Source organism: Macrosteles quadrilineatus, unplaced genomic scaffold (assembly GCF_028750875.1).
Source record: "Macrosteles quadrilineatus isolate MER2022 unplaced genomic scaffold, UCM_ALF_1.0 Scaffold_8__2_contigs__length_117827958, whole genome shotgun sequence".
Classification (NCBI taxonomy): domain Eukaryota; kingdom Metazoa; phylum Arthropoda; class Insecta; order Hemiptera; family Cicadellidae; genus Macrosteles; species Macrosteles quadrilineatus.
This window is the reverse complement of record NW_026542601.1, coordinates 12,518,858-12,534,478: the sequence shown is the minus strand read 5'-3', so window position 1 is coordinate 12,534,478 and position 15,621 is coordinate 12,518,858. Positions and strand designations below refer to the sequence as shown.

Sequence of the window (15,621 nt, the reverse complement as noted above, 5' to 3'; positions counted from 1 at the left end):
TGTCAGCTAATTTGAGAGTAACAAGTTTACCATAATTCACTCCATGATTGACCCAGTAAGAGAACATAAAAGGTAGTTAGTAACCAGTTATAACCAGTTGTTATCACATTTTTATTTCCAAATAAGTATAAATATTCATACAGTTACTAAATTTTTTGTTACTTTTACATGGAAAAGGTTCCTCTAATTTAACTAATTTCAGTTACTGCATAGGACGAATAAACTGTATATTTGCTAATTTTTTTAAACTAGAGGCTATTCAATTATAACATTTTTCAAATTAATATGTATAGGAAATTACAAATCTAACTAGTTAGTACAAAAATATAAATGTCTACCTACCTTATGTGTAAATTACTTCACTGTTTTTTCCAATTTTATCACAATATTTATAGTATTTATAGTTCAAAACAACAAATGTTTTGATTCCACAGTTAAATGCATTTATCAACAAAATATGAACAACTATGCTACCAGTTTGGTATAACTTACACTTCAATTGTGAAATCTTAAACAGTGAGTTTTTAATTAACATATTTTGTCAATTCCCTCATTCATTTTCACTTAGAGAGCAAAGTAAAGTGTTAATTATTTCAAAAAAATTATTGATAAAACCACTCACAAAACACAATTTAAAAATAATTGTTGTGAATTAAACCGCTGTACTAAATATATCTCGTACTTAATAATAATTGTGTAACATTATAGTCCGTTCACAAAATTTAGGCGATTTGAGGAGGAGTTCCCCACTTCATATTGCTTGAATATGTTTGCTTCTGATTGACGTTTTGGCAAACCTCAGCTGTTGCACTATAGTGTTAATGGTAGGATCAAGTTGAGGGAATAATTTTTTTCCCCTAAAACCGCCTAAATTTTGTGAACGGGGTATAAGTGATGCAACAAGGAGCAAACTCTATATGAACTAATTACAACAACACAATGAACAAACAAAATATAAACAAACTTAACAAGAATTAATGTAAAACAATGAAAAACTACTGAATGCCACTATAAAGTAAGGCTACATTTCTTAGCACCTTAAGTACAACTTTAACAGCAGGTTTTATTAGGCAGCAGGCTACAATATTTGTTTAGTAAAAAAATTTCGTAGAATGAAATATGCAATTTGAACAAGAATTGTAACAATGTAAATAGAAACCCACTTTTGTTTATTAACTCATTGTAAAAATTCAGGAAGATAATAAGCATCCTAAATAATAGGAACTTTATTGGCACTTTCTTTCATTGACCCTACCTTTCATTGACCTTCACAAATAATACGAAGAGGGGGAATAACATATAATTGACGCAAATACAAAGACAATATTTAACAACACTTAACAAGAGTTTAATTAATCAACAAGTTCCACGTTATGGAAATAGAAAATCACAGTGTTATGACTTGTTTTGTTAGGCCTATTAATTATCATGAAACATAAGAATTTACAATTTTATGACTTGATGAAAATTTTCAAGAATTCTTAAATGCAATATATGAAACAAACTTACAAAATCACACATGGTATGATGTTACATCCAAGATCCCCAGCCTGACCAGGTTTTGCTGAGGATGTGTTTGTTTGTGGCATGATCGATGAGACACTCCACCTGAGTAAGAAAAAAACAATTTTATACAATTATTAAGTCATAGAAAAAACACTAATAATAAGTAACTCAAGGAGCACAACCTTGAATATTTAATATTCAACCCTTTGGGTGCCAGAAATTTATTTTGGTACTTTCCGAAAAGTGCCAAAGTTTTTTACTAGGTGTGTCCAAAAAGTGCCAAGCTTGCCGCGAGGGCAAAGCGTAGTGCGCAAGAAAAATTGGTAAAAGTATAAATTTACATCCCAAAAGTGCCAAGGAACAATATATCGTGCCTCGATCGTATGAGAAATGCAGAAATTGAGTGAAATCATCGTTGTTTTAAAATAACAACCAAGTCAACCGATATGCCGATAAAAACTTACATGATCGTAAGTCGCCCCGGCCTGATATATCGTTGCAATGTATATTTCAGTAAGACTACTGATAATGATATAACGTGAAGTATTTTTCCATTATTGCGTGGCACTCATTTTGTTGGCACTCCATATGTTATCTTGAATATCTTAACCAGATTGCAATTAAAGGTGTTTCCAATAGAGGTGTGCCAATATTAGACATTACGTATTACATAGAAAAAATAGATGTTATATAATATTTTATTTTATTTATTTAACGTTAATTAAGTCCCAATTTTAAATGTTTAACCACAACAGACTCAATTCAGGGATTAAAGGTTATCACAATTGTGTTAGTGAACTATGCTGTTACCTGATGCCTGGGAGACAACTCGTCCCTCAGTTCCCCGTCGTCTGTCCCATCATACAACAGCCGCAGCAGGTTGTCATAGTGAGGTTTTGTCTGATGGCCCAGTCTCAGGTCCTCCTCCACCATCCTCCTAGGGTTGGCACCCTCAAGCTTGCGACGGGCCAGGGAGATCTTCAGTTGTGGGAACCAATCCCCAGTCTCACTTGGCTCATCAGCCACTGCATCAATGTCACACATACAATACTAGATTACAGTGTTTTAACATGGTAGAAATAACCCATGATCATGGTGAAATATCAGAAAATTATCACAAAGCTATTTTACTAGAAGTCTTCCTCTTCAGTGAATTTACAAACATTTTCCACAACAAAACAAACATTTTGTGTTTTAATTAGCCCAAAAATTTTTTTAAATTATTATTGGAACTAGCAGACACAGGCTGTGCTACCTTTGTGTCTGCCAATTTGGTGTGCATAAAAAAAGAAGTTAGTTAATTATGGAATGGCTATAAAAAATATATTATTTTAAAGAGTGAATTTAGAAGTTGCTATTAAATAATAAGAGAAGAAGTTAATATTATTTTCATGAATCCAGTGCCAACGCCACGACACGTTCACGGCTAAAAGAGAAAGAGGGAGTGTGGAGTGGAGAGTAATGAGTGGAGTGTGGGGATTATGTGTAGTATATGATAGTGTATTTGTTTACTAATTCTAGTTCATGGATTGCCCATTATGTATATTCGGTACTTGGTACCTATTACAATCTAGGAGTTAAGCACACACTATAAAACTTGCGGGAGTAAGAGATATATTTAGTAAACATCAACACATTGGGGCATTACTGTAATCAACACCTATTAAACAATCTTGATTTTAGACTTTACAATCAAAATAGAAGTAAACTTGCAGTAACTATAATTCAATTTGGTACTTTCCTGTTAAAGGGAACATTCATTATTATCGATGATTTTTTTCTCGATGTATCGATATTAACAAATTGAAACATATCAGCTGACAACTACGATCAATATTGTTTAGTACCAAAAAACAATAATGAAATGAAATGTTTCTAAAAATATAACCTACATAACTAACCAAACTTGCTGTAACATTTAAAAATTCCGTGTTTAACTTGCCTTCTCTATTATCAAACCCAAACGGAATGTGTAAATGGTACAGCAAGTATGGTTGGTTATGTTAGGTTAGCTTAGAACAGTTTCATTTCTTAATCCATATAACAGACTGTTTTAGCCTAAACAAGATCAGTTAGTTGTTGTCAATTTGCAATGGATCGGAAAACAAAAATATCGATATATCGAAAAAAATCTTCGATAATAATGAATTTTCCATTTAACAGGAAAGTACCTTCAATTTTTTTAAGTAAAAAATCAATAACAAACCCTACAATCTATTTCATTTGACATCATGAATACTATTTATTTTAGGATTAATGAAAGTTCTGCACAGTAAGAATACGTACTATAAGCAACATGTTTTCGAGCAGCCTTCATCCAATCTACCGAGGGCTCTAGGATGAACACAGTCATAGTTGCCAACAGCAGACGCATGTTTTCTCTCAACACTCGCAGTGTGTGGACCATGGACTCTTTGATCAAACCTGCAATACAGCTGATTGGTGTCAATGGTTAAGCTAAAATGTTAGTATAGAAACCGTCAGGAACAAAACAATGAAAAAGTAAAACACTTAACTCTTACAAAACACAAAAAAGAAACTGTTGTCAGTATAACCTTTGACTAATTAGAATTAGACATTCCAATTATTCCCGCAACCACATAAGATAATCACAATTCACTATGATAGCAGGAGACGTTAGCCGCGATCGCTGGAGACATTCACGATTTTACCAAAACCACAGAAGATGTTCATGATTTTGCTGTAACCTTGAAAGATGTTCACAATTTAACTGCAACTATTGGAAATGTATTGCCATGATTTCAGGATACGTTCCCAATTTCAATATGATTTCAGGAAACTTTCATGTCACCAGATTCCTAGGAGACGTTCACGATTCTATTACAATTTCACAATAACCACAAACGTACAATAATTTAGTTCTATTATAATGAGGAAATTGTAGTATAACCATAAATATTTTTTAATATCAATGGGCCTACTTTTCTAAAATTTCCGATTTCGGATTGAGACCCAACCCATTCAAATGTTTGTCAAATATTGGTTCAAATATTTTACCCAACCTGACCCGAAGCAAGAAAGTCTGGCAAGCAGACCTTATTTAACAGATGGGTTACGTAACAGCACAAACTTGGATTAGAGAGTTAGAGCTTTGTAACAACTTGAATAATGTTTCTGTGTACATATTTATATGATTGGATTTGAATGAGTTTACACAGGCCACCAGGTCATAAATCATTTGAAAAATTTATTAATAACTGATATTTATTAATAAATTGGTTAGAAATGTGACCATTGGTTACTAGAAATTATAAACATACCAGAATGATGTTAAAAGAATGTAATATACACTACCGTACCTGTGGTTTGAAATGGAGCAGCTAAGTTGAGTAACTGAGGAGTCAATCGGAAAGGCATCAGCTCAGGGACACTCAGCAGTTGCGTGGCCGTACCAAACGCATGTCCAAAGTCTATCCCCAACAGACGTCCCGTGTCTTTACAAACCTAGGGTGATAAAGTCAATTACAGTTATACACATGTTTTCTGCCATAGACACATAAACAAGATTACTACACCAGGATTGTATTCTAAAGATTAGCTCAACAGCTGCAAATGTCTATTAAAGAATTTCATCCGACTCTCTGGAAAAATTAGTGACTTTTCTGTGACTAATAGACATCCTATAATAGTATTTATTTTGTTTGAGTTGTTTACTAAATCTCTTTAAAATTGTGAAATTGTCACTCACCAGAGTATTAGAGGGATGGCGATCACCAATACCCAACAACCACTGACAGATGCTAAGACATGAGTGATCCGTCAACATTGTAGACCGAAGATGCATAAAGGCCTCAGGACTGATGGACAACCTCAGCACAGCATCTCTGCAATATTGCAACATTAAATTAAAAACAACCTCAGCAAGGCATCTTTGCAATATCACAACATTACATTAGAGACAACCTCAGCACAGCATCTATGCAAAATCGCAACATTCCATTAGAGACAACCTCAGCACAGCATCTCTGCAATATCGCAACATTGCATTATAGACAACATCAGTATAGCATCTCTGTAATATCACAACATTACATTAGAGAAAACCTCAGCACAGAATCTATGCAATATTGTAACATTAAATTAGAGACAACGTCAGCACAGCATCTCTGCAATATTGCAACATTACATTAGAGACAATCTCAGCACAGCATCTCTGCAATATTACAATCAATACATTAGAGAAAACCTCAGCATAGCATCTATGCAATATTGCAACATTAAATTAGAGACAACGTCAGCACAGCATCTCTGCAATATTGCAATCAATACATTATAGAAAACATCAGCACAGCATATCTGCAATATTACAATCAATACATTAGAGAACAAATCAGCACAGCATCTCTGCAATATTGCCACATTACATTAGAGACAACGTCAGCATAGCATATCTGCAATATTACAATCAATACATAAGAGAAAACATCAGCTCAGCATCTCTGCAATATTGCAATCAATACATTAGAGAACACATCTGCACAGCATCTCTGCAATATTGCCACATTACATTAGAGACAACATCAGCACAGCATATCTGCAATATTACAATCAATACATTAGAGAAAACATCAGCTCAGCATCTCTGCAATATTGCAATCAATACATTAGAGAACACATTAGCTCAGCATCTCTGCAGTATTGCAACATTACATTAGAGACAATCTCAGCACAGCATCTCTGCAGTATTGCAACATTACATTAGAGACAATCTCAGCACAGCATCTCTGCAGTATTGCAACATTACATTAGAGACAATCTCAGCACAGCATCTCTGCAGTATTGCAACATTACATTAGAGACAATCTCAGCACAGCATCTCTGCAGTATTGCAACATTACATTAGAGACAATCTCAGCACAGCATCTCTGCAGTATTGCAACATTACATTAGAGAAAATCTCAGCACAGCATCTCTGCAGTATTGCAACATTACATTAGAGACAACCTCAGCACAGCATCTCTGCAGTATTGCAACATTAAATTAGAGACAATCTCAGCACAGCATCTCTGCAGTATTGCAACATTACATTAGAGACAATCTCAGCACAGCATCTCTGCAGTATTGCAACATTACATTAGAGACAACCTCAGCACAGCATCTCTGCAGTATTGCAACATTACATTAGAGACAACCTCAGCACAGCATCTCTGCAGTATTGCAACATTACATTAGAGACAACCTCAGCACAGCATCTCTGCAATATCGCAACATTACATTAGAGACAACCTCAGTATTGGTCTATTGAGCTCTTTAATAAATTAAATAAATACATAATTTAAACATATTTAACATAATTTAAATTATCTTATTTTTATTAATTTTTTTAAACATAATTTAATTTTTTCAAACAATACAATTATTTTAACATTTGAAATCTTAAATGATAGGTCTATATGGAAGGGGAAGATAATACAGTATAAAGTAATTTGTAAAAAAATAGGAACAGCACTGTAAAAGTAGAACACAATGTAGATCAGAGATCTCCTGTGTACTAAAGATCATTAATATTAGAACTTGTTTATAGAATTAAAAACTTACCGCAGCATAAACGTTGGAAGTTTATTGACAGCAAGGTTATACATTTTTATAGAATCCTCTCGCTCAACTCTTTTATAAAACTTGACACTATCATTTTCAAATCTGCCAAAGTGCTGACGGTGGTAGATGTGTTGAGCAGCATCTCTAGAGAACATGTTAAATATACAAAGATATCTTAGAATGTAACATTATGTAATCAATGACTATTAATGTTAACTACTATTAAATAGTTGTTCTATTTAAAATAGAGTTGGCTCCCCTGTTAAATAAATGCCTTGAGATGAACAAAATTCTTAATCACGTATTAAACTGAATGAATATTAATGCAATCTGTATCAAATGTGTTACTATATTTGATTACTACTATAAAATAATTAGAGAAGCAAGCAGATAAATTTCACATTGTCCGTGAAGATATATTGTCTTCTTTGTAGACAAAATTATCATCATTAATGTACTGGAACATTTAAGAACTGGTTGTTATCATCAAATTAATTGATAATTTTTAGTTTCCCCTGGATTGCCTTAAGGGTTAAGCTAATAGGGATGAAATTACTAAACGCAGTGCATGCTTTTGGTGTTGGTCAACATTTTCTCAAAACATCTGGAGACAGACAAACAAGAAAATATATAGAGACAGATTCCAGGGGATAGCCAGTTTTCTACTGTTTACGGTGATATATCCAGTCCAAATTGGACTGAAATAAACTGTGCAAAAAAAAAGAAAATATGTAACCATCTGCACTACCGTCGATGCATCAACGCTTGAACTCCCCAGAGCAAGTCGTTACCATCGATGCATCGGCACTGGAAGGGTTAGGTTAAAAACATTAACAACAATGATGAAGTATGCACTAATCCCACTGGTACAGTAAAAGCAAAACGTCAATATATAGGTGTTTGAATCAATTAGTAATAATAATTAAAATGACTATTTTATCAAGTATGCATACACAGAATACTTACATATTTTCTATAGGTACTGCACTTGTCATAAAATCTTTTAAGGTTGTTGTTTTTTCTACCCATTGAATGATTCCGAATCTGTTATTCAGAGGCACAACCTCAAAACAAAAGAAGAATATTATTATGAATGAATTAGGAAGAGCATTTTGCAATAATAGTTATTAAAAATGTAATAATAATATTTATAATAGTTTTACAACTTTAAATGTTGGTTTAGTACATTTTTTTGAAGCCTATCATTACTGAACAAAAACTGATAGCAAGATTGCATAGCTGATTCTGTAGAATCTGTCTGATTTGGACAGACGTCTGCATAAGATTACTCACTAGCATATACCTACACCTACTTTTACTAACTTATGTGTGGCTTTTTTTAAAGCCAGGTAAATAAAGTCACAACATAATCTGTTTGGGCGAGGGCCAATTGTTTAAAAGTGTCTCAAGAAGAGAGAGTCTACTATGAAGAGTAATGACTTCACTCCACTGACAGTCAACCTAACATTGTGAAGTCACACTAGTCACATTACTCATGTGTAGATCTGCACTACCGTTGATGCATCGATACTTGACACTCCAGAGTGTGTCGTTGCCATCGATGCATCAAACGATGTATCTGTTTCATTTCCAATCAAAATGATTTAGCATTTTTTAAGCATTGTAAAACTTACACCATATGTATGTACAGAGAGCTGTCGTCTGCTTGCAGTGACATCTGCACTCAACAGCTGATTCATGAGGCCAAACAGCTGTTGAATCCTCTGATCCTGCCTCAGGTCTTCACCAAACTTGACCAGGAAAGGGTGTTCTTTGGCGTCATTGCCGAGGATGGTGATCTTGATTGGACTACGTAACGAATCTTGAGACTTCACCTGCAACAAGTAAATATGCGTCTTTACAAATTATTTTTTCATTTGTGTGGTTTTTGTCATGTTTTTTTTTTACATGCAGGTTGTCATCTTTTGTAAGGGAAATGGTCCAAACCCTGGACTTCTTTTTATCTAACAATAACCTTTTAGTAGAGCAACAGTATTTGATACCCTGATGACAAATTCAATCCGGGTCCAGAATCGACCCCTTGAAATTAAAAAGATTTGCAGGTGTCAGCTACTCAGATAATTTGTGTTGAAACAAAAGGTGTACAAGCCTAGACCTTTTTTTGAGCCGAGCTTTTAAATATAGCGAATTGTACGTACCGTATGCCAGGGGTCTAAAACCTACAACCTGCGAACACGTCAGCCCCTCAAACAGTTTTTTTCTTTCAGCAAACCTTGATAATCTCCTCTCACAATCGCATAAACAACTGTGATCTGGTGGTCTCGGCGATACCGTAATCGTTTCCCTTGGTCGCAGTAACATTTGTGACCATATCTTAAAATCTCAGCGATACCGTGATCGTCTCCCCTGATCGTGGTAACACAACAAAAACCGCAGTTGGGTAGAAGCCACTATTGTATTCCACGATCACAGTTATCGTCATTCCCGGCAATTGCAACCAATTCCAGCATATCTCCCACCAAAAACATCATCATCCTCTTCCACAATCGCAGCTTAATTGTGAAAATATCCTGCAATCGTGTAGTGTTTCGAGATCACAGCCAAATGACGGTCAAATCCCACGATCATGGAAAAAATCTTCATTGTCTTTGGCCACCGCAGAAAAGGTCTTCCACTGTAGAAACATTGTTGTCTCGGCGATTGTGGAAAAATATCCAACATATCCTGCATAGTCAAACGACTCATTTTATGGAGTCACAAAAACTTTATCGCCGTCAAACGCGATAGCAGTAAAATTTCGAATTATTTAATAGCGCGATCATCTCAGTTGCCTTTTGCTCTTGGCTCGAGCCTGATTTTCTGACTTTGCGTTCAATCTGTTGAGTTTGAAGGCTACGGTCAGCTCAGATCGAAAATCAAGCAGCTCGCACATCTCTATTAGAAACATTTGCCTGAAGTACTTTCAAACTTATTGTCCATAAACTATTAAATAGACCAGTATATACTCACAAAACGGTTGAAGGATGAGATGGTCACATGGTGATTGGGCAGAGGTCGACTCTGTCCTGTGTATTGTCCAGGGATCTCAACATTGCCTTTGTATCCGTTCATTAACCATGGACTGTAGGCAGCCATCTCAAAACCTTTGAACTTCTTCTGAAATATTAAAAATTCATATTAGCAGCAGTAAATTTAAGATAAAACTGTATAGGATCAAATGTCTCTGTCATAATAGTTTTCTATTATTAATTTCTATTTTTATCAATTTCATTTAATATTCACTTATCCACTTCAGAGTTAAATTAATACAGTATGTCAGCAAAATTGCAATTTTCTCATCTGTTAAATTTATATATTTAATAATGATGATTGATTTATTGTGCACAACGAGAAAACAGTCTTACTAAAGTCTTGGTAAAATTATTCTTCACTCACCTTATCATTTCTCGCCTTCATATAAAGAGTGCCAAGTTGTTTGATAAATTCATCAGTTGAAGTTGTTTTGTTCATATACTGGCCTGAAACAATCATCTCGCCAACTAAATTCAATTTTTAAGACATTTCTGGAATACAAAAGTTGTATGGAGTTAAATTTTTGTAAAAAAATCCTGTTTACCAAGGAATGTTAAACATTTATTTAAATGAATAAAATAACATATTTTCACAAATAATTGTTCTTAAACGCATCAAAGTTATTGTCTATTAAAACAAACTTTAATAATCAAATAGTTGACTTTTTGTTTTATTATAATTATCATAATTTGGAGGGATGCCATTTATGTGCGTAGTTAAACCAAAATATGACTAAAGGATGAGTGTAGAATGAAGTAAGATGTCTTGTAATTAGAGATACAAAATACAATTTACCAATAGGATCCTAAGTATTTACAACATGAAGAAAGGTTTAACAATCTAAGTGGAGTCAAGGTTGGAGAATGAAGGCTAAAAAAACTTGTTGAAAAATGTTACTCCTAGGGATAAGTTTTATTTTCTTGTCACTCTGTAATTCAGGAAAACTAATAAATAACTTTATAAAGTCGAATTAACCAGCCATCTAGTCGTGAATATTATAAACTTAATTAAAGAATGTTTTTGTCATGGAAATGTATTTTAGTCTATTAGTCTAAAACCCACTTACTGTAAAGACTCTCCAATTCATCAGTCAACTTTTGTACACTGTTGAAAGCTATTCCTTTTATTTTATCATCTTGTTTAGGAGGAAACGCTTCTTTCTTCATTAATTCATAAGCTTCATTAAAAGCATCACTTCCTAAGTTCTGTTAACACACATAAAAATATACAATGCGACAACAATTAAAATAATTACTTTGGAATGTTCTGTAAAGTACGGAATGTTGCATTTTGATTTTGATGATAATGTTTTTCAAAATAGTTTACCAATACGAAGCTGATCTTATTATTACTTCATCTTACCGGCGCGACGGGATCGGCCCGCGACCTTTGACTTGACCATTGACTTGACTCACTTGATCATTGACTTGACTTTGACCTCGACATTGACAGCACACCCTAGCCGCTCTCTCTCCGACGCTTATATTGATATTTATTGCATGTTCTTTACTATTGCATGTTCTTTTCGTGTAGAGTACTGTCACTTATTACATAACTCAGTCAGTATTACTTAACTGCTGAAATTCATTTAATTCATTTAATTTTACTTTTCATTTAATTTTATTTTTCACTCATACAAAATAATAAAATTAAATTGCGCCACTTTAACTTCATAATCTTTATAGCAACTTAGCAGACGCACAGGCACAGCCTATGTCTGCTAATTCCAGAACTAATTAGATAGGAACAACCTTTTACGCATGTATATAGTTAATTAGTTATAGTTAGTTAGTTTAGTTTTGCATAAAGAACTTTTTTCTTTTGTACATTTGGTTGTGTAATTTTTATATATGTGGTGGAATAAATTCATAATTCATTCATTCATTCATTCATTCATTCATAATTCATTCAATTCATTCATTCATTCATTCATTCATTCAATCTAGTTGACAAAGTACGAGTCTAAATCTTGTATCCAGGAAAATACCTTATGTGTTGAAAGGATTGACTTCTAAATACTGAAGAAGACGTCCCACTAATATACAAGCTGTAGCCACTGTCAATGTAAAAAAAAACTTAAGTGAATAGAAATGAGCCTCTCACAGAGTACATCAGCCAAAAACCCCATTTTCTCCCACAGTTTTTGTTACAGAGATGGTCACATAAAAGGCACTATACTCTAACTTACAAAAAGTTTCATTTTGAATTGGATAAAAAGTTTACATTCAACAGAAATCAGTAATTTGCACCAGTACACTCTGGTAGTGGCTAAATTCAATCATGTTCATCATCATTCTATAGCTACTGACAATTTGCTTGTGTACCTGTGTGAGCACAGTTCTGAGCATCTCTATGTGATACATGAGACAGCCGTGAGGCTGACACACACATGACAGTCCACTGAGCAAATCACTTGTGGTCTGATCCATCTTCAGGAGATCACTGAGTCTGCAACAAACACAACAGCTTACTAGACCTTTGAGGATTAGCAGACAAACCACATACTAAAGTGATGACTCATTAAGTTCTGATAGTCTACGGCAAATGTCACTATTATATAACTGAATCTCAGTATGTCACTAGTGGTCTGATACTCAATACACCACTGTGTATGCTACAAGAACAGCTGTTCACCAGACTTGTCATGGAGAAAGGAAGGATACACAACTAAGTAAAATGTTATACAAAATACAGATATGACAAAAGATATCACAAAAACGCGAGGCTTTTGAAACTCTTGGCACGTAAAATATAAAATTAAAAAATAAATCACATACTGATTAACAGTGTCTCTAGTGGCATGATGTTTGTACTGGTACATCTCCTTGCTGAGGTGGAAGGGGAACTGTAGAGCTGCAGGGTATGTCTTGGCCAAGTCTACCAACAGTGGTGCCACTACGTGTCCCACCTCAGTGTCCAGGTGTGCCAACAGCTGAGCCACCCATGACAGGAACATCCACTCTGGCACCTGCTTGTACTGAAACAATCAAGGGTTTACAGTCATAGTTTTTAATGTTCATTTCAAAGATAATGTGGGACATTTTATTTTCACAATCCCTCAACATCCTGGACTTGGTTCCAATTAGTGATGGTCGGATCCGGATACCGGACAACCGGATCCGAGCTGGAACCAGCACCGGATCGGATCCAAAAAATTCCGGATCTTGGGCTGGATCCGGTTTTGATGGATCTGATTTTTTCCGATTTTTTGGCTAACATAAAGCTGTCTGTATCCATGTACAAGACCAGTTTTTTCCCGATTTTTTACTAACACAAAGCTGTCTGTACCCATGTACGCTCCGGACTAAAGTGGCAGGCGTCCGGTCCGGGTTACGAAAAATCCGGACTATCGAGAGTCGAGCAAATACACAGTAGGTACTGTACATTAATAGCCGTTTTTTTTTTCAATTTTGTTCCAGGTCCACAGTAATAAATAGCCGGGCATATGCACTTCCACCGGTAATAATTTTTACCGCCGAATTTAGTTCCAGCTCCACAGTAATGATAACCGGGCATATGCACTTCAACCGGTAATAATTTTTACCGCCGAATTTAGTTCCAGGTCCACAGTAATGATAACCGGGCATATGCACTTCAACCGGTAATAATTTTTACCGCCAAATTTTGATCCAGGTCCACAGAAATGATAGCTGGGCATAGGCTACGCACTTACACCGGTAATAATTTTTACCGCCTTATTTAGTATCAGGTCCACAGTAATGATAGTCGTCATATGCACTTCAACTTCAACCGGTAATAATTTTTACCGCCGAATTTAGTTCCAGGTCCACAGTAATGATAACCGGGCATATGCACTTCAACCGGTAATAATTTGTACCGCTGAATTTTGTTCCAGGTCCACAGTAATGATAACCGGGCATATGCACTTCAACCGGTAATAATTTTTACCACTGAATTTTGTTCCAGGTCCACAGTAATGATAACCGGGCATATACACTTCAACCGGTGATAATGTTTACTGCCGAATTTAGTTCTAGGTCCACAGTTATGATAGCCGGGCATATGCACTTCAACAGGTAATTATATTTACCACCGAATTTAGTTCCAAGTCCACAGTAATGATAGCTGGGCATATGCACTTCCACCGGTAATAATTTTAATTTTTACCACCGAATTTTGTTCCAGGTCCACAGTAATTCTAGCTGGGCAAATGCACTTCCACCGGTAATAATGTTTACCAAACCGTTATAATAACCGGTAGTAATGTTTACACCGGTAATAATTTTTACCATCGTGTTATCCGGTTAATCGGTCTTGTACAATGTACATAGATACAGACAGTGTTAGTAATAAAATCGGGAAAACATCGGTCTTGTATGCCTGGATCACCCCTTGCTTATATATCTATGTTATTCGTTCCAGGTCCACAGTACTGATATCCGGGTATGTGAAACTCTACAGGTAAAATACCCTTTGTCTGTGTACAAGAAGATTATCTGTGTCCATACAGGGTGAATAAAAAAGTCAGGACTCCCCCATCTAATATTTTTCTAAGTTAGAACACAGTACAGTCTTCTTGTACACAGAAACAGGGTATTTTACCTGTAGAACTTCACATACCCGCCTATCAGTACTGTGGACCTGGAACGAATTTAAGGAAGAGATTAACAATAGGTGATTCACGCATAAATAAATTGGATGCTGCATGCAAAAACCACGATATAGCATACTCAAGATCGAACTATAGTAAAATATACACAGATACCCTTTTGGTGGTCGTGCAAACATAGGACAAAGTTTCATTTTTATGATTTTGAAAAATGATGGATTATGAGCTCAACTGGAGATTACTCTGTATATAAGATGTATTAATCCTTAAACATTACCAATTTAATTTTAAAAAGTATGATTTAAATTGGAATTTTGTTAATTAGGTTTTTTTCACCCGCCCTTATGACAGTGTGTATCTGGATCCAAATTTTTCAAGATCCAGATCCGGTACCGACATTTTCTTGGATCCGCCCATCACTAGTTCCAATCCAAGTGAATTTCACTTGTCTTGTTTTTGACACATAAATCGGTGGCTTGCGCCCCAGCAACAATATGGAAAAGCTTCAAAATGCTGTAACAGGTTGGCTCCATCGACTGGCAGCAGATCTTCATGAGGGGAGGATTGCAAAAACTATAAAATTAAAAGATCCTACAAGTGATTTAATTTATTTGGAGACTAGGTGGAAAAATAAAGTAAATTCAAATTTTTAAGGTGTATATACAATAGCCTTTTCCTATCTTCATTGATTTCATTTTTAATTCAAAATGGAGTTTACTTTCTGTATAACCCTCAAAAGTCCAAACTCGTAAAAAGTCCCCGAATTAAGTAGCAACAGTTACAAGTCTGATTCATTTGCTTCCGATAGAACTGAGTTAGCCGAGCTCTTGAACACCTTTAGAGTTTTAAAGAACAACACCATGAATGGCAAAACAACTAAACTCAAAAGGCAATTCCACAATATTTTATAATAAGTCAATTAGCAATTAAAAAACTTCCATTACTGTTGATAA

The 15,621-nt window shown here is 35.0% G+C and overlaps 1 protein-coding gene across 3 annotated transcripts in view; it reads right to left on the bottom strand.

The window, feature by feature from the left end:
• Positions 1–15,621, bottom strand: part of LOC128999651 (DNA-dependent protein kinase catalytic subunit-like) — a 42,835-nt gene that overhangs the window by 702 nt on the left and 26,512 nt on the right. For 2 of the 3 annotated variants that reach the window (XM_054426265.1, XM_054426267.1), the window contains exons 28-40: positions 12,876–13,075; positions 12,423–12,546; positions 11,165–11,303; positions 10,462–10,544; positions 10,036–10,182; positions 8,700–8,900; positions 8,032–8,129; positions 7,066–7,209; positions 5,216–5,351; positions 4,827–4,971; positions 3,793–3,930; positions 2,317–2,531; positions 1,180–1,608 (exon numbers count right to left, since the gene is read on the bottom strand). In XM_054426265.1, the coding sequence (XP_054282240.1) occupies positions 1,531–1,608; positions 2,317–2,531; positions 3,793–3,930; positions 4,827–4,971; positions 5,216–5,351; positions 7,066–7,209; positions 8,032–8,129; positions 8,700–8,900; positions 10,036–10,182; positions 10,462–10,544; positions 11,165–11,303; positions 12,423–12,546; positions 12,876–13,075 (1,848 nt within the window). In that variant the 3' untranslated portion in view covers positions 1,180–1,530. Of the gene's footprint in view, positions 1–1,179; positions 1,609–2,316; positions 2,532–3,792; positions 3,931–4,826; positions 4,972–5,215; positions 5,352–7,065; positions 7,210–8,031; positions 8,130–8,699; positions 8,901–10,035; positions 10,183–10,461; positions 10,545–11,164; positions 11,304–12,422; positions 12,547–12,875; positions 13,076–15,621 lie in introns of those variants that run through there. The other variant, XM_054426266.1, reaches the window with a different exon arrangement.